This window comes from Fringilla coelebs, assembly GCF_963513975.1.
Source record: "Fringilla coelebs genome assembly, chromosome: 14".
Classification (NCBI taxonomy): Eukaryota; Metazoa; Chordata; class Aves; order Passeriformes; family Fringillidae; genus Fringilla; species Fringilla coelebs.
The window spans coordinates 19,041,046-19,063,486 of NC_140040.1; the positions used below are offsets into that span (position 1 = coordinate 19,041,046).

The following is a 22,441-nucleotide window of genomic DNA, read 5'->3' on the forward strand; positions in this document are numbered from 1 at the left end:
TTTTTCCTCTCAATTAAGTTAAAAAAAATAATGTGGAAGGAAGAAACAAGACATGCATAAACACATAAAACTCAGAATGGCTGTGGTCTGATATGACATTTATCTTCACTCATGAGTAAACACTTGCTAACTCACTTGTGGCTATGCCACTTGTGATTTATCAGTCTACTCACTCCTGAAGATAAATGTCATATCAAACCTCAGCTATCATGTAATCTGGCAGCATTAACTTACAATGTTCATGCTTTTATGGGCCTAGAATTCATATTTACCATTGCTTATCATGCTGCAGTAGCAGCTACAGTTTTTCAATGGTGCCTCAAAATCTACATAAGCAACTTTTTTTCCTCCCAAATAAAAAAAAATTACTATTTTAATGGTAATATGACAATAACACTATTCCATTGAGTACAGGCTTTCAACAAAGAAATGGAGAACAATAAAACAGAAGCCACGAGATCAATTGTTCCACCTGCTCCTCAATTTATTACACAATTCTTCCTACAATGGTCAAATGGTTACTTTTGAGTGCGTTCAATTATGGCTTTTTCATCACTGTCCTCAGGAGCCTGATCTACCATCTAATATTCTCTCTTACTTTAAGGATATTTTGCCTTATATCCTACCTAAATCCTACTTCATTTAATTATATCCTGTTATTCACATTTTTACCATCTTGATCTGTTCCAAATAAGGAATTTTCCCCTTTATTCTCCCTTACAATGGGTGTTTGAAGAAGTTCTCTGTCTTCAATTCTCTTAAGCTTTTCTTTTAATCTTTGCTTTCAAGCCTGGCCTTCTGTTATTGGTATCCAAAAAGCAATCAGTGACAATATTCTCCTTATATTAACATATGGCCCCAAAAATTCTGAAAATAAAGCCCATGATAACAACTCAGAAAACCACTAGGCTGTGTTTCATACAGGCACACAATTTGCCAAGTACAGGCTTTGTTCCTGTTAATGGATCCCAGACATGTACTGCTCAACAGCCATTTTTATTTCTATTTTACTGCACACCAAACTCCACGTCAGTGGCTAGACCTTTATTAGTCAATTAACAGAAAATATCCCTTTTATCCAAACAGCTATCTATTACTCTTCCATTTCTAAGCTGCCTTGCAGACAAGACAATAAGAAAATTATTTCCTAAAATTTCACTAAAATGTGTACAAATTACATTCATTCATGAACAGAAAAGTGATGCCAGAAAAACCTCAGTGGAGAACTAAAAAGCCAAGTGGAACATCCCCATATAACATAATTCTTATTCTGCTGCTGTATCTTGTTTCCAAATTCCATTACTCTACCTCAGCTCTGAGAGACCCCATCCACTGTGAGAGTGCAGGGAAGGTGTCAGTAAATGTTTGAGCAAATCCTGCTCTAATGTAACTTAGAATATGGCAGAGCCTGCCCTCTGGACAGTGTGCCCTAGTAGTGCAGCAGAAATGGTGCAGATGTATTTCAATACATCCCTCCTAATCCTAGGCCTGCATGAATCTTTAGACAGCTTTGTATATCATTAATTTTTTTTTTAATTAAGATGGATCACTGATTTTCTTACTGGGTTTTTCTATCACTCAAGTTTAATATTTGGCTTTAACTTCCAGGAGTTCTTTCTCCTTGTGGTGCAGACAGTGCCAAGACAACACACAAAGTGCTAATCCATCTCCACTACCCATCAATCCACTTATAACCTCAACATGTGTAGGAAAGAACATCTCTCTTATTCACACAAATTTCACCTGCTGCAACACCCAAAACAAGACAGGCAATGTCTGCATGCACAAGGCAACACAGGGCACATGGACTCTAAGAATGGCAATTTAGACAAACTTTGAACATTGCACTTAGAACAATTAAAAAAAATTATTGCTGGCTTACCTCATAAGTGTCTCATCAATAAAACATTAGCCTAAGATTGTTCCCCTTTTCTTTATGTACAAGTAGCACTATCTGGCTTTCTAAAGCATTGTTTTTCATGGTTTGGAACATGATTCCAGTACTCTACAAAACAGATTAAAAGTCTCCTGTTTCATCTCTGTTAGCACTGTACATTTCAAAGCCTTTGTGCAAGCTCTGCTGCATGCTGACAGTGCACACAGGATTTTCACATTGCAAGGTACCTCAATGCAGCTGGGGAAAGCATCACCACAGCTGGCACCTCTGAGAAACAGGAAAGACAAAGGAAGGAGCAGCTAACAGCCCCTTCATGTTTTAAGGGGAACTGGACTACAGTAAACTGGCTGGGATGAAAAGATCCATAGTCTAAAACAAGCTTGCCCTTCTGCAGCTGGACAGTTTGCAAAGCCAGCTGGAACCCTCTCCAGTGAGCTTCAGGCTTGGAAAACCTGGAGCTCAGCCAGTTCTTCCATCAGGGCTGGCTGCCCCCAGGCAAGCCAGCTGCAATCTTCCTCTGCTGGACAAGTCCAAGGCAAGATGGCCAGCAGCCCTGTGCTCTGATTTCAGGGAGCACTGAGAGCTGGGACAGTGGGAGCACTGTCACTGCAAACAAATCAATACTTATCAGCAATTACTGGGCTGATATGGAGCTGCTGCTGTGCTGTCTGCTTGGCACCTGAGCTGATGGTTGCTGTGCTAAGATTTTTTTGATGCAGTGACTCTTGATGTCTGATGCTGCTTTTGTCTGTATAGAACTACTCTGAAGGTCATTAAGTGCCTGGTTGAGTACTGTTTGATTCTATTAACTGAAGACTGATAAATTTAAAGGAAATATGAAAAGACAGTTTCACATTAAAGCAAATAAATTATGATTCTTAATGTCTTCTCCCTATTATATATATTTTTATATATTATATCTTTTCCAGAAAAGAAATAGTATTATCCACAGCTTTGCTTTGTGCAGTTTGTGACATTTTGAAAATGTAGTGGTCATTTCAAGTACCCAGTAAATGAAAATTCAGCCCTAGACCTGTGACCTCCTTACAGACAGAAAACCAACTTCTCTTGCCCATCAGATCAATCTCCACAATGTCACCTGAGCAGCTTCCAGCTCCTCCTATTAGCCAGGCATGTCAGAAAAGCTCTTCAGGTTGTTCATCTCTACTCACAACATCACAACTGCTTGCTTAGAGTATCCATTGACATGAGACAGGCAGAATGTGCCTCTCCCAGAAGTCTGGCTTTATCCCAACCAGAAAATACCCCACCAGAACTAGAATCATTGGAGTAAGAACTCCTGCGATCTTACCCATTTCTGTCCCACACCAGTGTTTCTCAAAGGGTGGGGTGAAACCTGCCCAGTGGGCACAGGAGCCCTTAAGGTGGGCTGCACAACACTGGAAAAAGCCATGTTACATGGCAGTAGGCTTGCCTTAGATTGTGGCATGAGATATGGCCAGACTTACTGGCCATGGACACTTCTACCTCTAAGCAATTTGTCAGCTGCAGGCACAAATTTGCTTAACTTGGGACAGGGAGCAATTTTTCCACCTGTAATTATGAGCAGCTTCTACTCTTCTGCCTAGAAGAACCAGAGCTATTGCCCATTCAGTCATCAAACATGGACCAATCAAAGAGATGTCACATATAGTGTGAGGAACACTTTTCTAATTAATATAACAATCCAGACAGGGTGGGGAAGAGCCAGCTCAGAAAAAGAAAGAATGAAAGTGGCTGAACCTGCACTGAAGCAGCCAAGCTAAAGTGAAAAGCATCCAACTGTCTTGTGTGTATTACAAGTGCCAGAGTCACAAATCTTACCACTCAAGATGTTCCTACACATTAAAACTATGCTTACACTATTATTTCATTATATTTATTTCATTTTAGAGTTAATAATTTAAGTACTAGAAAGTGTTTGTAAGGTTCAAGACACAGCACAGGTATTTTCAGACTGTGCACTGCTACTTTTAAATTAATGCAAAAGAGATATTCTCTCTCCACACACATTACTAATTATTTATATGCTTTATAGAGCCTATAAACTCAAGGACAGATCACTGTAAGGTTTTACATTATCACATTTGCACTTCTCAACCTCGATAATATAAATTTTTACCAACTTGATACATGTTCTGGAACCTCTCAATATGATTGTGAGACCCAAGTGAAGTACTTTACTCACACATACACAGAAACCACAGACAAGGAAACTCTCACAAAGGATAGCAATGCCTGTATAAACTCAAGGCCTTGTAAAAATCCTTAACACCTTTTAATTACAAGAGCAAATACACACACAAGATTCTGTGTAACTGCAGGATAAAGTCACCACACTCTCAGTGACTACCTGGCTGTGCAGCTGCCTTACTGATAGTGCCTTTGAAATTAATGAATCTAAGCACTTAATAAATACTCCACTATGCACAACAAAGATACAGTTCAGTGAGCAACAGAGAATGGCATTATTGCTAAACAGAACACCTGGTACAGCACAGCTATTCCTCTACAAGATTTTATAACTATGTGCAGAAGAGTTTAAAATGAGAGTTCATTTTAATTTTAAAGCAAAGCAGCATACCAAATGACATACTCAACATTATACTCTTGCCTGTAAATCTTGGAAAGCTTTCTGTTCTACATTTGTAATTCCCTCAAATTCCACTGTGCTCACACAACAACCACTCTATTGCAGACAAAAAGACCAAGAGTGCACTTCCTTCAATTTATGTTAATAATCTTATCTGAAGTAATGGTTAAGCATACATGTGAAATGACAGAAAATGAGGTACTACCACATATCACAGCACATGACACAAACAAAACAGAATTTTCCCAAACAAGCTGCAATGAAAGTGACACTGAAAACTGCTATACAGTTCATTAAGAAATCCTCTTTTACACTACAGTACCTACCAGTTGAGAACTCTGATTTGACTGTACCACCTTAACCTGAGGAGGCTGCACTGTATTTGATACAGAGACTGTGCAAATGTTGTTTGGTTGCCTTATTCCTATTGTCTGTGTGGTGACAACAGAGGAGATTCCCGAGGCAGACTGAGGTATCACTTGAGAGAGCTTGGTCTGTTGGAGTGACTGCTGAGACGGCTGGCCTTGCAAAACCAAATGCTGACTGTTCAGTAAAGATTGTCTCAGTGCAGGTAGACTTTTCTACAAACAGAAGAAAGTTTATGAAATATCAAACGTAGCACATCGACAAAAAGCATTTTGAAATTTCTGTAAACATAATTACTGTTCATCAAACAGAACTAAGATTGAATATTTATTGTAATAGAAAATCCAGATTTTAATAAGCTTTCCATTTGGATTTAGCAACCCTGTAGATTTTCACATGCCCCTAATTCCACTGTAGTAGAAAAATCACTCTTCTTCTCAAGACTATCTAGAACTTGTAGCTTAGGTCTTTGGAAGGGCAAGAATTGGAAGAAGAAAAGGTAGAACCATGGAACAACCCTATTCCCAGCAAGCTGCACCAATGTACTCCTCCTAACACACCTCCAGTACCTACAACCAAATGATTTCCCTCTTGGTGCCCTACAGCAGCAGCTGTTTATTGTATTATTTCTGAAGTAATGTCTTGTGGGTGCATTAGAAAAGCGTACTATTGTAAGCCCCATACCATTTCAAGGAAAACATACTTCTAAAATGCTGTACTGTACCTTCATGAACAAACTTTTTACTTCTTAAGTGGCAGAAGTGTTCTTTTGAAGTGCTCCCTCAGGCAGCTGTAGAATGCAATAGTGTTTAACCCAAGCTACAGCTCTTTCTAAACTTCTAATATTGATTTAAAAACTTAATGCCTCTTGCCCAGAAAGGACTTCAAAGAAAGGAAATAAATCAAAACTTATCATGATGCTAGAAGTGACTGCAGTAAAAGCCACAAACAAGTGTTAATGATAACTTGAAAAAACAGGAGCAGAAGTTCTGAAGCAAAGTTGCAGGGAGAGAAGAGAGAGAAAATCTGCCCTAAACACAGAAGTTTTGAACTAGACCAAAAATACTTTTAAAATCATATTTGTAGTTTTGTTGGGACTTAAACATGCTTTTTATATTTGTATATAATCCTGCATATGGAAGTTATTGTAGCTAATTTACAGAACCAATTAACAGTTAAATTTACCCGACAGTTAGGACTCCACAATAAATCCATTTGGTATCATATCAGAAATTCTACTGCTGATTAGTTCCAGATTAGAAGCAGAATCATTTAAACAACACTTTATCCAGTTCATTGTTCCATGTGGATTGAAAGTTATCAATAACTCAAACACAGATTAGGAAAACAATATGGAAACAACTTTTCAAATTACTTGAAGCATTCTGTAAAGATAACTCGGGACTCTTTGAAAGGTGAATGTTTTTCTTCTTCACAAAAAATCACCTACTACCACAGAAAAGTGTATTTATTCTAAAAGTAAAGGATCACTAGAGAATAGCCAATGGATGGTTTCCAAACTAGGGTGTGTTTTTTATTTTTTAATCTAATTACTGCAATGTTCTAGATCAGGGCTACTCGAGCTGTGAACTTCCGGACGACAAATCCATTTTTCTAAAACTCAGCCAAGGTCCCAGACACACAAGGTCTCTGTCCTGTGGGAATTCCCTGTTTCTCAGCACTGTCCCAGGCTGTTGGAGCAGCCCAGGGCCCCTCCAGCTGAGAGCAGCACCTGCCTGGCCTGACACAGGTGCAGCCTGCACAGCACTTCCAGCCAGGAAGATCCTGGCAGAAATGGGCAGCATTTAGAGGTAAAGGAAGGGTAGCCCTGCACCACTGAAGATAACACTATTTAAAAAGGATATTCTAAGACTTCATGTCATGAAATTCTGCTCTGAAATAAATTTAACCAAACAATATTCACATTACCTTAAGGAAAGGTACAAGATATGGCTGAGGAGATGATTTGAGTTCTGTTTGAAGGCGGCCTGTAAATTCTTCTGGATCAATCTTTGCATCCTGCAGGGTGAAGAAAAAAAAAAAGCATCAACATCTCAGTTCAGCTGTTTGGTTGCCTCTTTCCCAGCTACTATATACACATATCTCTCAAGCTAAATAGGCTGCCATATCAAAAACTTTCAGAGCTGAAGTTCCTTAACTCCTCTCCAAGCACTAACTCAAACATGCAACATGCCACTCAAAATGCACAGAATTCCCTTGGGGAAGCACAATTTCAGACAAAATGAGGCCCCTGAAACACTCAAGTCTCTTTTGGGACTCCACTCTCTTGCTAACATTTACATAGTGATTTCTTTTTAAAAATTAAAAGAAAACAACAACAGGTTGTTGAAGTAACCTTAAAAATATGAAATTTGTCAGCCTTTGTAATAATTCCAAAACCAATTCTGATGGTACAATTTAACTTGTAGAATTCATACATATAAAACTATGGACTAAAACTAGAAACTATATATAAAACTACTATATATGTAAAGCATGGCCATACATAAAAAGCATGCTTATAAGTAGATATAAAATTTTCTCCTCTATGAATTTGTATGTATATTCACAAAATACACACTTGTATCAAATACATAATCAGTCACATTTATTTAGCAGCAATTGAAGAGAATTCTAACTTGGGCACATTTTATGAGACTTCTAAAGTACCATTAGTTAAAAGTTCAGATTATAATAAAAAAATTAGCCTTCCTGACTGATACAGAACAAGAGAAAAAGCAAACCAAAACAAGCTTCAATAAATATATTTATTATTTATGTGTGTTGGTACTTTGTTTAAAATACTATAAGTAGTTAATCTTACTTATTTAGTCTTTTCAAGTTGGTAAAAGTTCAAACAAGTTTTCACTGGAATCATTGAATATGATTGTTGAATGGCTCACACTTAGGCTTGTCCAAAACATAAAGATTTCTCTGGCAACGAATTCAAAGAAATGTACAGCAACTACTTTTAAATCCAAGTTTTTCATAGACTATATTACATTTCTTTTAAGAAGCCTGACTCTTTCCCAGCTCTGTCTGCAGCTCATTTATAGAATTCACTGCAGCATCTGTTGCACTGGAGCCTGCAGCCAGTGCAGCCTTTTTCTGGCCAGAGCACTCTAACACAGCTTTGCCTCTGGACACCCCTGTGCCACTAAGGCTCCTGTCTGCAGAACAGCTGAAAATCAGCAGCTCAGGAAAATACTGCTCCTTCAGTCCTAGAAACTCTAACCCATGTTGTGAAGGGATTGCATCTACAGCTGTTCTTTACTTCAAAAATTAAGAACTTATTGTTTCAGAGAAGAACAGGGATTGGAGGAAAAAAACAAATCCTCAAGGAAAAATCCCAGATTTAAGGGGGATTAGGGGGATCCCATATTTAGGATAACGAATCCTCAAGTTAAAACCAAAGTATAACTCATCAAAACAAGAGTGGCTTTGACAACTGCCTACTAAATACTTTGCTGCATTTCCCCTTTCAAAAACCAAAAGAAAGTCTGCATTTAACAGATTTTTTAACATATATAATATACAGAATATTGCATTTTGATGAAGCCCAACCCCTTTCATTACAGCCAAAAGAATTGTTAAGATCAAAGCAATAGTTTTCAATATCCATAAATAAGAAGTTGAATAGATAACTGACAAAATAAATGGTAACTAAATATTTACCAACAAATCTTGAACCAGAGCTTTCACATTGCGGGACGTTTCAGGAGATGGTGAATTATGAGAAGCAAGTTTTATAAGGGTAGCTAAAAAGTTTTTACATTTTTTCACATTCTCTTGCATTTCCTGCAAAAACCAAAGAAAACAACCATTAGCTCCATGCTATTTTTTCATCACAATCAATGCATGCTCCAACCACTACAAATAAGGAAAATGATGAAACTTTTCTAATTCAAGCCATATATGAAATATGTTTTGCTATTACTGCTTGTTACCTGATATTTTCTTTTCTTTGGGTAACTGAACATTAGAGCTTGCAAATAACAACAAAAATCAATGAAAGAAATATATTTTATATTTTACAGTCTGCTTTGATACAAATAACATTAAATATGAGAAGTAACACAACAATTTGCTAGAAATGAATTCCCCTTTAAGATGCCCAACAGACAAGGTACAAACGTTCCCCAAGCTATCTTAGTTTGTTAAATTATTGATTCAGTATGCTTTTGTACAAAGCAGCTACACCAGTAAAATCAAATTAGAAATGAGTCTTCAAACATCACCCTATCTAGGTTTTTTTTTCATTAGTAGTAAAACAAGCCATTATTTTTATATGGTGCAATTGCTCCAAGAAACAATTGGTGTAACCATAGTTTCAAGGCCCAGCAACAGGACAGACCATAGAGTGAAGGCCTGACTGTTCTGCTGCAGGAACAGAGCTGTTCTTCCAGCAGTGCCACAGACATGGCAGGTGGGGAGAGCTGACCACAAGTGTTCTTCCTCCCTCTCAGCACTTGTATCCCATGTGGCTGAAACCAGGGGAAGGCTTCTCCTGTTTGCCAAGTATTTGTCCCATCTAGGGATACATGTTTGCCAGAAGAAAAAGCTCTTCTGAGAGGAGTTCCTAAAGCACCAGGAGAACCAAGTTTCCCCTCTCCCACACTTGCCTGTGACACCACGGTGGTTCCAGGCACGGGAGAGCTGGGGATGACCAGGGGCTGTGCTGGCACCTGCGCTGCCGTGGGAGGGGGCAGCGGCAGCCGCGGCTGCCCCGGGGGCTGTCCCGAGCCCTGGCTCTGGGCACTGCTGAGCACTGCGGGCTGCTGGGAGGCTGAAGCTCCGCTTGCCACCGTTGTCTTGAACAGATTTGGAGCGCTTGTCGTAGCTACTGATACCTATTAATATTTTATATTAAAAAAAGATTCATTTTCACTTTCAAAAAAATATGAGAATCATAGAATGGTTTGGCTTGCAAAGGAATTTAAAGCTCATCCAGTTCCACTACCCCATATTGCTCCAAGCCCCATCCCAACCTGGCCTCGGGCACTGCCACGGATCCCAGATCTGCTCTGGGCCTCCCCACCCTCCCAGGGAACAAACAACTCCTGCATGCACCCCCCGAATGTCCCCTGGCGCCCACACCCCAGCAGGCAGCGTCCCCAGGCCTGACCGTGGTGTGGGACAGCACAGCCCCTCCTGGCAGTGTGGCCGTGGCGCTGGCGGGCGCCGCCGTCGATGGCACCACCTTGGCTTGCACCGGGAGCCCCAGGCGGACGCTGGAGGTGCCCACGGAGGTTGGCTGCTGAGAAAGAAAAGGAAAATGCTCATTTTTCCTTTCTCCTTAGTAACTCGATCTCCAAGGCTTTTTAATAATAGTGATTGCAAGAATGATCATTATTAATACAGAAAAAAAAAGAAATCAAATGTAGTCATGTGCTTTTATATGCATATTCAAAAAAAAAATCAGCTTTCTCATGTTCAATGACAGCTTTGCAGTACTTCTCCTGAAAGCTATTACTCATACAGCTACATGGAAAAGATCAGAAAAAACAAATGTGACCTGCAAAAAAATTGATGCTATATTGATGCATTAATTCAGCTGTAATAGTTACATGTCAGTATTCATCAATATTTGAGTTTATCATTGCCAGTAACATACTCGTCCTCTTGTTATTTATGGGCCTGTTGTAGTGGGTTTTTTTAATGAAAATTAGTATGGATAGAAAATTTAGAAAGCAGAAAAATATTCTTCAAATAATTACAGATTGGATTATATAGAAATTAACTTGTAGAGAAAAAAAATCTAAGCACTGGGAGAGCTTTTGTCATAGAAAACAGACTGTACCCAGACAGCAACAGCAATATGAAGAGCAGACAAAGGAAAATGACTGACCTACAGCCTTTCAGGCAGCAGTACATTCTATAGCTCAGGAAATTTATCTTATTTAGCAATCATATTACTTATTGTGTGATTTACTTTCATTGCAAAACTGAAATCTCTTGCCATCTTACAAAAGGACAAGATTTAGGAATTAAAAAATGTCTCCAGAGAAGTTACTTAATTCTGCAGGAAGGTAAATACCATTACAAAGGAAATGCATCACACAATATGGCAATTATGACAAAATGAGAACCACACATTACTAAAAATGGAGGCCACACTTGTGTCTTATAACTTGCATTTATTAAGATTTCCATTCACACTCTTGAAAAAGACAAATTTTCTAAGTGGATAGAGTAATAGATCATGGCTGATGTTGCTTCTCACAAGATAAAACTAGTTTTCCTTGATATAAATTTTAATTCATGTGTCTCTAAAATTCATATTTTATAAAGAACTGCTTATTTTAGATTCTTACATTGTCTATTAAACTTACATAAAATACTTCTCCAAAGAACATCTAGTGTACTCTAAAATATCTCCAAAAGGAACAGAAGCCCAGGCAGGCATTCAAAGCCCCAAGGATTCCTTACAAATCAGTCCAGCAACATCATCTACTGGATATCAATCTTCTGTACTTGGGGGAAAAAAAGGAGGAAAGAAAACAAATCAAATAAATCTACCTGACATCTGAACAACCCCCTTTTTTTTTGTTTGTATAGCTTTCAAGATTTTTAAAAACTTGACTAGGGATGCTTTCCATCCTGAGATAGCCTAGAGACAATAAACAGCATCATCACAAAGAGGCAGAATTATCTGTTTTTTTCTAAGAAGGACCACATAAAGCTTCTCCTGTTTTAAACAGCCTACACCTCTTTTCTTCATTATAAAAATGACCAAGTATTTTAAAATACTGGTTGAATGAAATGATATCTACCTGATGAGTGCTGCATTTGAAATATAATTATTGTGTATCTTGTTCACTTGCTTATAATCAGTTTCCAGCCTAAGAACATAGCATGCCTGTGATATCTGTCCCCTTATCAGTCTGGGCTTCCAGAAGTGAGGATTTAGGAAAAAAGCAGAGAACCAGGGGCACTTCTGGCAGCTACTAGCTTCCAGGCAAGAGCTGCAGCCAGAAATCCACAAATACAGAGTGAGACTGTGAGCTAGAGAATTTTTCTCAGCTAATAAATGCCCATTTTTCATCACAGGAACATACTTGAAAATAAAACTGCACATAATTAAAATATAAATGTTCACTATTATAATGCCCAACTAAGAATGTATTCCCATGTGCCAAACCTCAGCAGCAAACTGTGAAACTTGAAAACTAAATTCACTCTTGGTTTTAAAAATCAATAGTGACAAAAGCCTTTAATAGAAACTGGCAGTAAAATCTACTAAAGTGCTGGATATGAAGAAATCCCTCACCACCAGACAACTGCAAACAAAGTAATGCTATGGTTTATTAACATGGTTCCAAAATTTAGATATGTTAAAAAGGTAAGTCTGCAATGAAGGGATGAGAAACATAACAAGGAACCAGCCTGGAAAAATTCTTAAATATCATGGAAATGATCTTCAAGTGACAGCTACAAGTTGCCAGAAGACACTCAAAGGATTCCCAGCATGAATGCTTCGAGAACTGATAAAAATTATTTAAAAAGAAAAAGCTGTGTTTTCTATGAAGAAAGCTTGTAAACAGATCTCATGAGAAATACATAAAAGAGAAAACAAAAATTATCAACAGTATTTTAACAAAAAATCACAACCCAGTGTGTCAAGTTCCTACTGGAAGAATCTAAAAGAATTCATGGTGTTCCTCGAGGAAAAGCTGCTGAGGTTTGGTAGGATGCTACTAAACTCTGAACTTACCAGAAGAGTTTGAAAGAAATACATTTTCAAATATAACTGTTATTTTTTTATTAGATAAATCAGATGTTTTTACATTCCCTAAACACACAGAAGTAACACTGAAGAGCCTTTTGCCCTGTGCTCAGACACTGCTGGGCACGGTCAGTGAGTGAGCGGCTGATGAAGCCCACGGAGACACTGCAGGCTGCACCTGCACCCAGACCTGGCTCTGCCCACACAGCCCAGGGGAAAGGGGAAAGGAGGATTCCAGCAGGGACAGCCTGGGAGGGGTGGGCCCAAGGTTTGCTCTGCCTGCCCAAGTCACACAGGTAACACAACAGACTCTGATTTCAGGGTGCAACAGGTCACTGCCACTCAGGCTGTCCGAGCACACTGGAATTATTCATAGTGCAGAAAAACTGTGTCCTATAAATTCACTCCTTAGACAACATCTCTACTTTCCTTCTCCCCAGAGCTCTGGGCACATGAACAGGGAGGCAAAGCTTGGGAGAGCTGCACCATCACTGTACCTGCTGTGCACAAACAAGCTTCTCTGTACTTCAAGGAAAACACAAGGCTGCATTTGAAAAAGCAAGTTACTTGAATATGGAGGAAACAATCAAAATAACCAAAGATTATTTGTCACTGCCAAGGCAGGACTGTACCAATTTTAGAGATTGCATTGCATATTCACAGCTTTGTCAAATTAAGTCAAACTGCCAGAGGTTAGTATGCAAAACCTTGGGAGCAAAACTTGTATTTTGTACTATAGAACCACCTACTGACCAACTCTGCAGGGATGAGCAGCACAGGCTCTGCACTAGAGCTCACTTTTGACAAGTAAGGTCCATACATTTTTCACGATCATTCCTGTCAATAAACTTGGCCACTATCAACCAAAATGAAAAAAATACCCCAATAACATTTGAACAAATATTAACACAAAGCCAAGTTTTTCACAATATAGATTGTGATTCCTCTTTACATCTTCTAAGACATGGCTAAGATCTTTAAGTTCAGATTGAAATTTGCAAGATCTGAAATGAAATTCAATTTTATTTCTAATCATTAATCTAGAGGACTTATAAACTCAACAACCCATGCTAAGATGTTATCTGAGATGCCTCAAACAATCAAGGGCACTGTTTAACCAAGAGAAACTGAAGTGGGATCACAGACACTGGCAGAAGCACGAGCTAAAGGTCAAATCTGGGAGCTCACTTGCACTGGGCTGGCATGGCCAGGTTCAGGTGCTGGGGGGGCTCTGTGAGAAGCTGCCAGAAGCTTCCTCTGTGTCCAGCAGAGCTATTCCAGCTGGATCCAGGACAGACCCACCCCTGGCCAAGGCTGGGCCCCTCAGGGACAGCAGCAGCACCTCTGGGGACACTTGGGAAGGGGGAGGAAATGCCCTGGAACTGCAGCTGGCTGAGAGCAGGGAGGGTGTGTGAGAGGAGCAGCTCTGCAGAGCCCAGGGCAGGGCAGCAGGGGCAGGAGCTGCTCCAGGGGCTGGAGCTGAGGCTCCCCCGAGCCCGGGGGGCAGCCCAGGGAGAGGCAGCTGTGCCCCCCAGCCCTGGGCTCCAGCAGGGAGCAGAGATCCATCCCTGCAGCCCTGGGCTCCAGCAGGGATCACAGATCCATCCCTGCAGCCCTGGGCTCCAGCAGGGATCACAGATCCATCCCTGCAGCCCTGGGCTCCAGCAGGGAGCAGAGATCCATCCCTGCAGCCCTGGGCTCCAGCAGGGAGCAGAGATCCATCCCTGCAGCCCTGGGCTCCAGCAGGGATCACAGATCCATCCCTGCAGCCCTGGGCTCCAGCAGGGATCACAGATCCATCCCTGCAGCCCTGGGCTCCAGCAGGGATCACAGATCCATCCCTGCAGCCCTGGGCTCCAGCAGGGATCACAGATCCATCCCTGCAGCCCTGGGCTCCAGCAGGGAGCACAGATCCATCCCTGCAGCCCTGGGCTCCAGCAGGGATCACAGATCCATCCCTGCAGCCCTGGGCTCCAGCAGGGAGCAGAGATCCATCCCTGCAGCCCTGGGCTCCAGCAGGGATCACAGATCCATCCCTGCAGCCCTGGGCTCCAGCAGGGATCACAGATCCATCCCTGCAGCCCCCACACAGGAGCAGGGGGTGCCTGAAGGAGGCTCTGACCCCAGGAACTCCACACTGGAGCAGCTCCTGAAGGACTGACTGCACCCATGGAAGGACCAGGCTGGAGCAGCTCCTGAAGGACTGACTGCACCCATGGAAGGACCAGGCTGCAGCAGCTCCTGAAGGACTGACTGCACCCATGGAAGGACCAGGCTGCAGCAGCTCCTGAAGGACTGACTGCACCCATGGGAAGCTCTCAGCCTGCAGAAGCTCAAGGAGCTCACTGTCCCCTGCGGGAGGGACCCCACACTGGAGCACAGGAAGATGTGAGGAGCCCTTCCCTGAGGAGGAAGGAGCAGCAGAGACAGCCTGGGATGAGCTGAGCACAGCCCCCATTCCCCATCCCCCTGCAGCACTCAGGGAGAGGTGGAGAAAGCTGGGAGTAAAGTTAAACCCAGGAAGAAAGGAGGGGTGAGGAGAAGCTGTTTAAAGATTTCGTTTTCATTTCTCATTATCCAATTATGATTTGACTGGTAATGAATTAATTCCCCCAGTCCAGCCTGTGTCAGTAACTGGTGAGGGATCTCTATCCTGACTCACAAGACTTTCCTTACATTTTCTCTCCTTGTCCAGCTGAGGAGGGCAGGGATGGAGAGCCTCTGGTGGGTACCTGGTGTCCAGCCAGGGTCAATTACCACATAATTTTTCAGTAACTAACTCATACAACCTTTCCTCCAGGCATGGCTGTAGCCTGAACTGCTATTAATCCATTAAATGCTCCCCATCAGCAAACTCTGCTTCCCAAGACTGAAACTCCTGAAGAGTTCATGGAGAAACTCCACAAGCTGACTGACTGCCTCTCAGTTCCTCTGGTTCCAGTTCACATGAACAGACACTTCAGTGTCAGATGCAGAGAAATTTCTTTATCAGATTTCATTTTTTTTCAGCATAGCAAAACTACAGCAAAACTGACCCAGAGTATTATCCCTTTAAAAGCCTAACATTTGCACACAATTACAGAAAATTACTGGAAACAGCTCCTCTAACAGGTCAGAGAGCAGAGGCAGAAGCTTCACTGCCACCACAGTGGCACTGAGTGGAGCATCAGTACCCAAAGCAGGGAGATGCTGCTCTGCTCCTCACGTGCACAATGTCCCTTTGGGATATCAGGGCAGGAAGACACTGGCAGCAATTACACAGGACAGGCAGAGGAGTTTGGGGCCACAAGAGAAAACTCTCAGAAACCAGGGCTTCTAAGTCCAGAACCCCTACTGCTGAAGCAAATACTTATCAAAGCACTTTCTGCTCAGGTGAAGTGGCTGGTCCTCCTACAATCACTAGGGCTCATCCAAAATATCTGGTTAATAAAAACCAGCTGAATTTTGTCACTTCAGTTGGATTCTAGTCCTGCCTCTGGTTCTTAGTGCTGCCTGCAAATACAGATAATCCAATTGTAAGCAATACTCTTATGTATTAAATCATACTCTTACTGTATTAAATCAATGTATTTATGAGTGCCCAACTTGAAACGTGGAGTTTGTGACCAGGAGTGGCCATGGCTGCAACTGAACCAAATAAATTACCCAGCATTTCTCATTCCACCTTTAAAATAGAGACAATTAGGCTCCATTTCCTACTTACAAAAGGAGGCTAGTAATCCCCTTAACTGCATTGTTGAGAAAGTTGTTACAGGGATAAGCTTCACAAAAAAACCTGCTTGGTTATTAATTCCTACTGCAGAGAGTGGCAACAAGTGAGCCTGAAGCAACCCACTGAACAGTGGGAAAAACGTTATATAAATCTTCATTAATTAGGACTGTCCAGCCTACACACTGTAGAAATTAAAAATAACAGTAGTATGTGGTCATGCATGCGCACGTGGCAGCCACTGTGACAGTGCTCAGGAACCTCCTTTATAGCACTTGCTAATCTCTGCATGTTTAAATTTACAGCCTTACTAACATTTCTAAGTTTTAGAGCTGTGTCAATGCTACAAAAATGTAAACAGTATCATTTCTAAGTACCCATTGTCTGCTTAATACAGAAAAGAATCACTCATTGTGAAGGAAAAGAAGGAAAATAGTTTTGTGGTTAAAGCACAGTAAGAGCCACACATTTCTTTCTCTGACCTCCCAACCCACCTGCCCTACTACCACAAATGTATTCTCCAGAACACTGCAAAGAGGCCCAAAAACCATCAATACAAACAAAAAAAAATAGCATGGATTAGTTTATCTGATGATAATGGCAACAACAAAGATTTATCTGGCTGCTTAAAATTTCTACAAAGAGTAAAAAGAAGGATTTGTTGGAAAAGCAGAAACAACGTGAAAACAGAAAGAAAAACAAGAGTCAATAATAATAAATAAATGAGAAAAAATACCAAAGCTGCCATAAAAACATAAACAGTGCTGAAAACCCAGGTAAATAAGACCAGAGCAATCTCAGATTTGCAAGGCTCTGATTTAGCAAGGACAGCATCAGGCAGGCTCAGAGTGCCCTCAGCAGCAAGGGAAGGCACAGCCTGAGCTGCTGCTGCTGCTCAGTGTGTTCCACAGCAAAAACAAGGCACAGCCAGAGCAGGGGATGCAGTGCCTGGCATACCCTCAAAAACCTTTTTTTTCCTCCTCATTTTAAAAGAAAATGGCAAAGTGAAACTTAACAGAAAGTATCAGAACACAGAAAAACACAACAGTAAAGTTCATTATACAAAATTCCAATTCAAAGAGTAGAAGTTAGTTTTTTCTAGCTTTCTTTTTTCTTGCTTTAGGCATTTTTCTGTCATTTCCTTAATATATATATATCTCAGGCTGTTTTAGACAATGAAAACAAAACACTAAATCATAAAATTTCACACATAACTGCCTTTTCTGATCACTAAAAATAAACAAAAAACTTAGTAATGAAAAACACATTTTGAATCAAACTTGAAACAAAAACATTCATAAACTCTGAAGCCAAATCCATTTTCAGCAGCAGTCCCATGAAAACTCCAATGTACACTCTTTCACCTGCTCTGAAGTTCCAGTAGCAGATACTCCAAAATAAAATATTGTGGGCCAGGCTAACATTGGTCTTTCCTGCATGATATTCACTTTATATTCCTACTTTATATTCTTATATCTTACTTTATACTCTTAGTTTACGGCAGCACTTTAATTTTGTCACTAATGTAAATAATTGCAACTAAAACCAATTTGAAATAAGCATTTTTTTTGCTATTTGGTTATGAATGTAAGCTCACCTGGGTATTAAGATAATGAAAGCCAGTAAAAAAACACATCAAAGGCATGAAAAGCCATAAAGTGTATGATAAATGCAGATAAACAAAAGAAACACAGCAAAGGAAAACTAGATGGCAGCACCTCCCTATTTTTCACAATTTCACAAGTCTAAAATTCAAAACAAGATATGGAGGGAAAAATTTAACACAATCTAATAACCAGTTTTAGAAGACTTCTGAATTTATTTATTATCTCTGAAGAATACAGTAGAGCAAGCAAGCCCACACTGTCTGAGCTGCTCATGGTACAAGAATCCAGAGCAGAATTCTTCTAAGATCAATTTAAGTTTTAACCAATTATGACCTGTTTCCTAAAAATCCTGTACCATATTCTAACATTCTAATTTTGGCAACATTAAAAAATTATTAATATTCAGCTAGAATTAATGTCAACCAAAAAGTAAAGGGAAACTAAAATCACAAAGATAAAATAGTTAAATTAAAATTATGCACAGCTAACTCAAAAGCACCCAAATCAAGTTTTTCAAAAGATGTACATTATCACCTTCACAGTACAACAAACTTGCACTTTTTAATGCATCCAAAGATTATTATAATACTCAGGGAAGACCAACTATTTCCATGTAAACCCTGAGATACCAATTAAAAAAAAAAACAAACAAGCCTCTTGTAGCTGCACTGATATGAAAAATACTTTTAATATACCTGAGTATTTTGTAATTTTTCTCTGAACAAAACACCAGAGAAAAACTGCAGCTAAGAGTAGTTAATATCAGAGAATTGTAAATTCATTTAGGTTGGAAAAGGTCTCAAAGGTCAAGGAGTCCAACCTTTAACATTCCCATTACAATCCTCTGCAATCTTATAATTTGAACTAAATTAAAACTGTTATTTGGTACAATTGCACATACTCGTATTTTTCTTGAATATTTTAAATATACCAGGAACACTGTAAATGGAAAATATCATTAAAATATCAAATATATCTCTCAGTCACTGCTGTTACTGCCAGACTCTGATTCCCTGGGCTGGATGTGTTTCAGTGCTCCTCTGTGCTGAGTGTGCTGCAGACACCATCCATCCATCCATCCATCCCTCCATCCATCCCTATCCATCCCTATCCATCCATCCCCATCCATCCCCATCCATCCCCATCCCCATCCATCCATCCATCCCCATCCATCCATCCATCCATCCCCATCCATCCATCCCTCTCCATCCATCCCTCTCCATCCATCCCTCTCCATCCATCCCTCTCCATCCATCCCTCTCCTCTCCATCCCTCTCCTCTCCATCCCTCTCCTCTCCTCTCCATCCCTCTCCTCTCCTCTCCATCCATCCCTCTCCTCTCCATCCATCCCTCTCCTCTCCATCCAAGCCCTCTCCTCTCCATCCAAGCCCTCTCCTCCCCATCCATCCCTCTCCTCTCCATCCATCCCTCTCCTCTCCATCCATCCCTCTCCTCTCCATCCATCCCTCTCCTCTCCATCCAAGCCCTCTCCTCCCCATCCATCCCTCTCCATCCTCCTGGATGTCCAACCCCAGCACCTCTGAGCTCAGCCTCACACTGACCCAGCTGAGACCCTCCCTACAGGGTATGTGCTTATCCCCATCTGCCAGTTTTCCAGAATCCCACTAAGACTGGAAATAATCAGATTTTATTCATGCTTTACACAGCAGCAATTAGGAGGAGCACAAATAAATGCCTTATCAAAGATTACCCCACCTAAGAAGAACCCAAGTCTTCATTTCAAAATGGATTTTGAAAGCTGCAAAAAACACAAAGGTACTATAAAGAGCAGAAGTCAAACAACTTTAAGAGCAAATCCAAGCAATCAAAGAATAAGAAACATCAGATTTAAGTGTGCTGTGCAACTCCATCGTGTGCCTTGAGTGCCCAGCTGAAGCACTCATCATGGAAGGACTGAACCCACTGCACACCCACAGGACCAGCAAGGTGGCATCAACAGAAGTTCTGGATCTTTCTGAACTCTTGTCTTTGGCACTGCAATCCCAACACACCTTCTTTTGAACTTGGGAAGGGAAGAGGGGTGGCTCTATCAATTCCCCACAGGGGTAAGTACTACTGTATACAGATATTTCACTTCTGAACCTTCAACAACAGGACAGAGCCACTGTCTTTAAGGAAAGCCTTTACTTCAGCCCTTACACCAATTCCTCAGGAAACTCACCACACTTTCCTTGTCTCAGCAGCTTCCACTGCTCCCAGAGAAAGGTGGCTCCTTCCTCACATACTGCCCTGGATACCAGCCCAGCTGCTGAAGTTAAAGGAATTTTCAGGGGAAACCTGGCTCATTTTCCTCCAAAATACTTGAGCAAATGACAGCCCTGGGTATGGAAAGAAAAATCCTGCTGTGGTACCCAGGCTGCAGAAGGGTTTGGAATCTGAGCAGCTCTGTATGTATTGGCCAAGTTGATCTTATTTCAGAACATTTAAAATAATGCCTTATTTTCCCCTCCTCTTGTGAGAGTGGAGAAATTACAAAGTTGTCAAGGGGAGAGAACCAAAGAGCTTTCAAATTTAGATGAACACTTGGGAGTTTTTCAGACACTCCTTCTTCTAGTTTTAAAAAAAGTAATTCCAAATCCATTTTATGTTCTCCAGTTAGCACTTTCAACACTTCTTAATGAGTTGCCAAAAGTAACTGCCAGCTTTTACAATTTCTTTGGCATTTAATATCCTGTATTTTACATCTAGCTCTATAGCTCACAACAGACTTTCTCACCACAATAATTACTTAAAGTGTATAAACAAATGAACACTGAAAACAATCACTTAGCTGGGTAACTTGTGACACCTGACACAGGCTAAAAATCAGGACAATCTGCAGAACAGTAACCCTTATACCCATAAAGTATGAAGGCCATGTCTTTTTCTGATACATTCTTCATAAAATATTATTTCCTAGAATCCTTAAGGCAGACTGCAAGTTTCCACCTGTGCTGATGTTCCACAGAGGTGAAAAAAGAGTAAAATGCAAACTCAGTGACTAAAATACAATGCTAAGCTCTACAAATTTAAGCATCCTGTATGTTAATCCAAATAAAAATATCTTAAAATAACTGAATAAAGAAACAGTAATTAAGTTGGGCTCTATACAGTAAAATACCAACCATCCCACTAATATCAGAAAGAAAGGTTAAAACTTCATAGCCTGGCATGTTCATCCATCTCACAAAACACTCTGCAGGATTCAGGCAATTAATGTTTATATTCTGTCTGAAGCTAATGGCACCAGAATTTTCCCATGTTTCAGTCACAGTGGACACCATTGACTCTTGAACATTCATACTCCATACACATAAAAACCTGGCACATTGTTTTTGATTAATTTTAAACTTCTTCTGGAAATTTTAATTCAGCTTTCTGACCACCAGAATAAAATCCTGAAAGAAAACAGCTTAATTAAAAGTCCCTGAAAAAATTATTTTTCAGTACACACAATTTCCTTTATTTTAGAACTTGATCCCTGAATCAACTAATTATAATGACTACTCAAACAAATAACTGACATTTCTAAAACCTTAGCATAATATTTATCATTGAACATTTCATCTGGAAAACCAATGAACAGCCTCTGGTTTTAAATCATCCACCTAATCAAATAAAAGACTCATGTCTAATTCTGATTAGATATACCTTTAGAATTTATATCTTTACAATCTTGTTGTAAGAGGCTGTCAAGCACAATTTTTAAAGAATACTCTAAGGTCAAACATATATAAAACATAAGCATAAGACTCTGAAGATCAAATGCAGAATCAGGGAAGCTCAATGTAAATTTCCCAAGGGTAATATTAATTATTTCTTAACCCTGTTAATTACAACAAATACAGAAATGATGCAGCACAGTTTGGGCAGCTACCACTAAGATTTTCAAAGGAGATGAATCCTGACAAGCTACAATATCATTATTCTAAACCCCCTACACGTAAATAATCCAACTTTTGCATCCTGCATGATATTGATCCTTCCTAAGGCCCTGCTGGCTGGCTCTGTTCTGAGCCAGTGTGTGAGCAGCAGGGAGGGCAAAGGAACACCCACAGTGCAGGGGGTGTTCACTCATCTGGGCAGAGCCCTGCACAAACAAACACAACTTCTGAACACCTGAACTCCTCCAGATTCCAGCTGACTCTACTAACACCTGAACATGCACTGTCCTCAAGGTTTATTTTTATATAAATCCATAAAGTAGGATTATATCCCTTCTGTAACATTAACTGCTTCATACAAGTAGAGAACAGCTGCCTGAGATCAATGTGATCTACATTTGCTGTGCACTCATCTTAAGGCTGACTTTGGGCTCCAAACCCCAGACTGAGCCTAGAGCCAAGCAGGGGGTCAACATTTCTGCACACTTCCTTCCATGTGCAGCAAAGATTATTCCTCAGAAATCTTCAAATTACAAACAATTTTGTTAAAATCTGTTAAGAATGCTTCCATGTTGAATTTTAATTCAGTATTAATTAATACTGGCCACATTAAAAGTAACATTATAGAAGAAAAATAGCATAAACTAACAGACTTGGAT

The 22,441-nt window shown here is 40.4% G+C and overlaps 1 protein-coding gene across 1 annotated transcript in view; it reads right to left on the reverse strand.

Moving 5' to 3' along the window:
• LOC311159270 (transcription initiation factor TFIID subunit 4-like) overlaps positions 1 to 22,441 on the reverse strand; it is a gene marked incomplete at its 5' end in the record, with an annotated part of 149,496 nt that overhangs the window by 120,550 nt on the left and 6,505 nt on the right. The window contains 5 exons of the mRNA XM_084215253.1: positions 4,817 to 5,071; positions 6,786 to 6,875; positions 8,532 to 8,654; positions 9,479 to 9,706; positions 9,982 to 10,113. Of these exons, the coding sequence (XP_084071379.1) occupies positions 4,817 to 5,071; positions 6,786 to 6,875; positions 8,532 to 8,654; positions 9,479 to 9,706; positions 9,982 to 10,113 (828 nt within the window). The remainder of the gene's footprint in view (positions 1 to 4,816; positions 5,072 to 6,785; positions 6,876 to 8,531; positions 8,655 to 9,478; positions 9,707 to 9,981; positions 10,114 to 22,441) is intronic.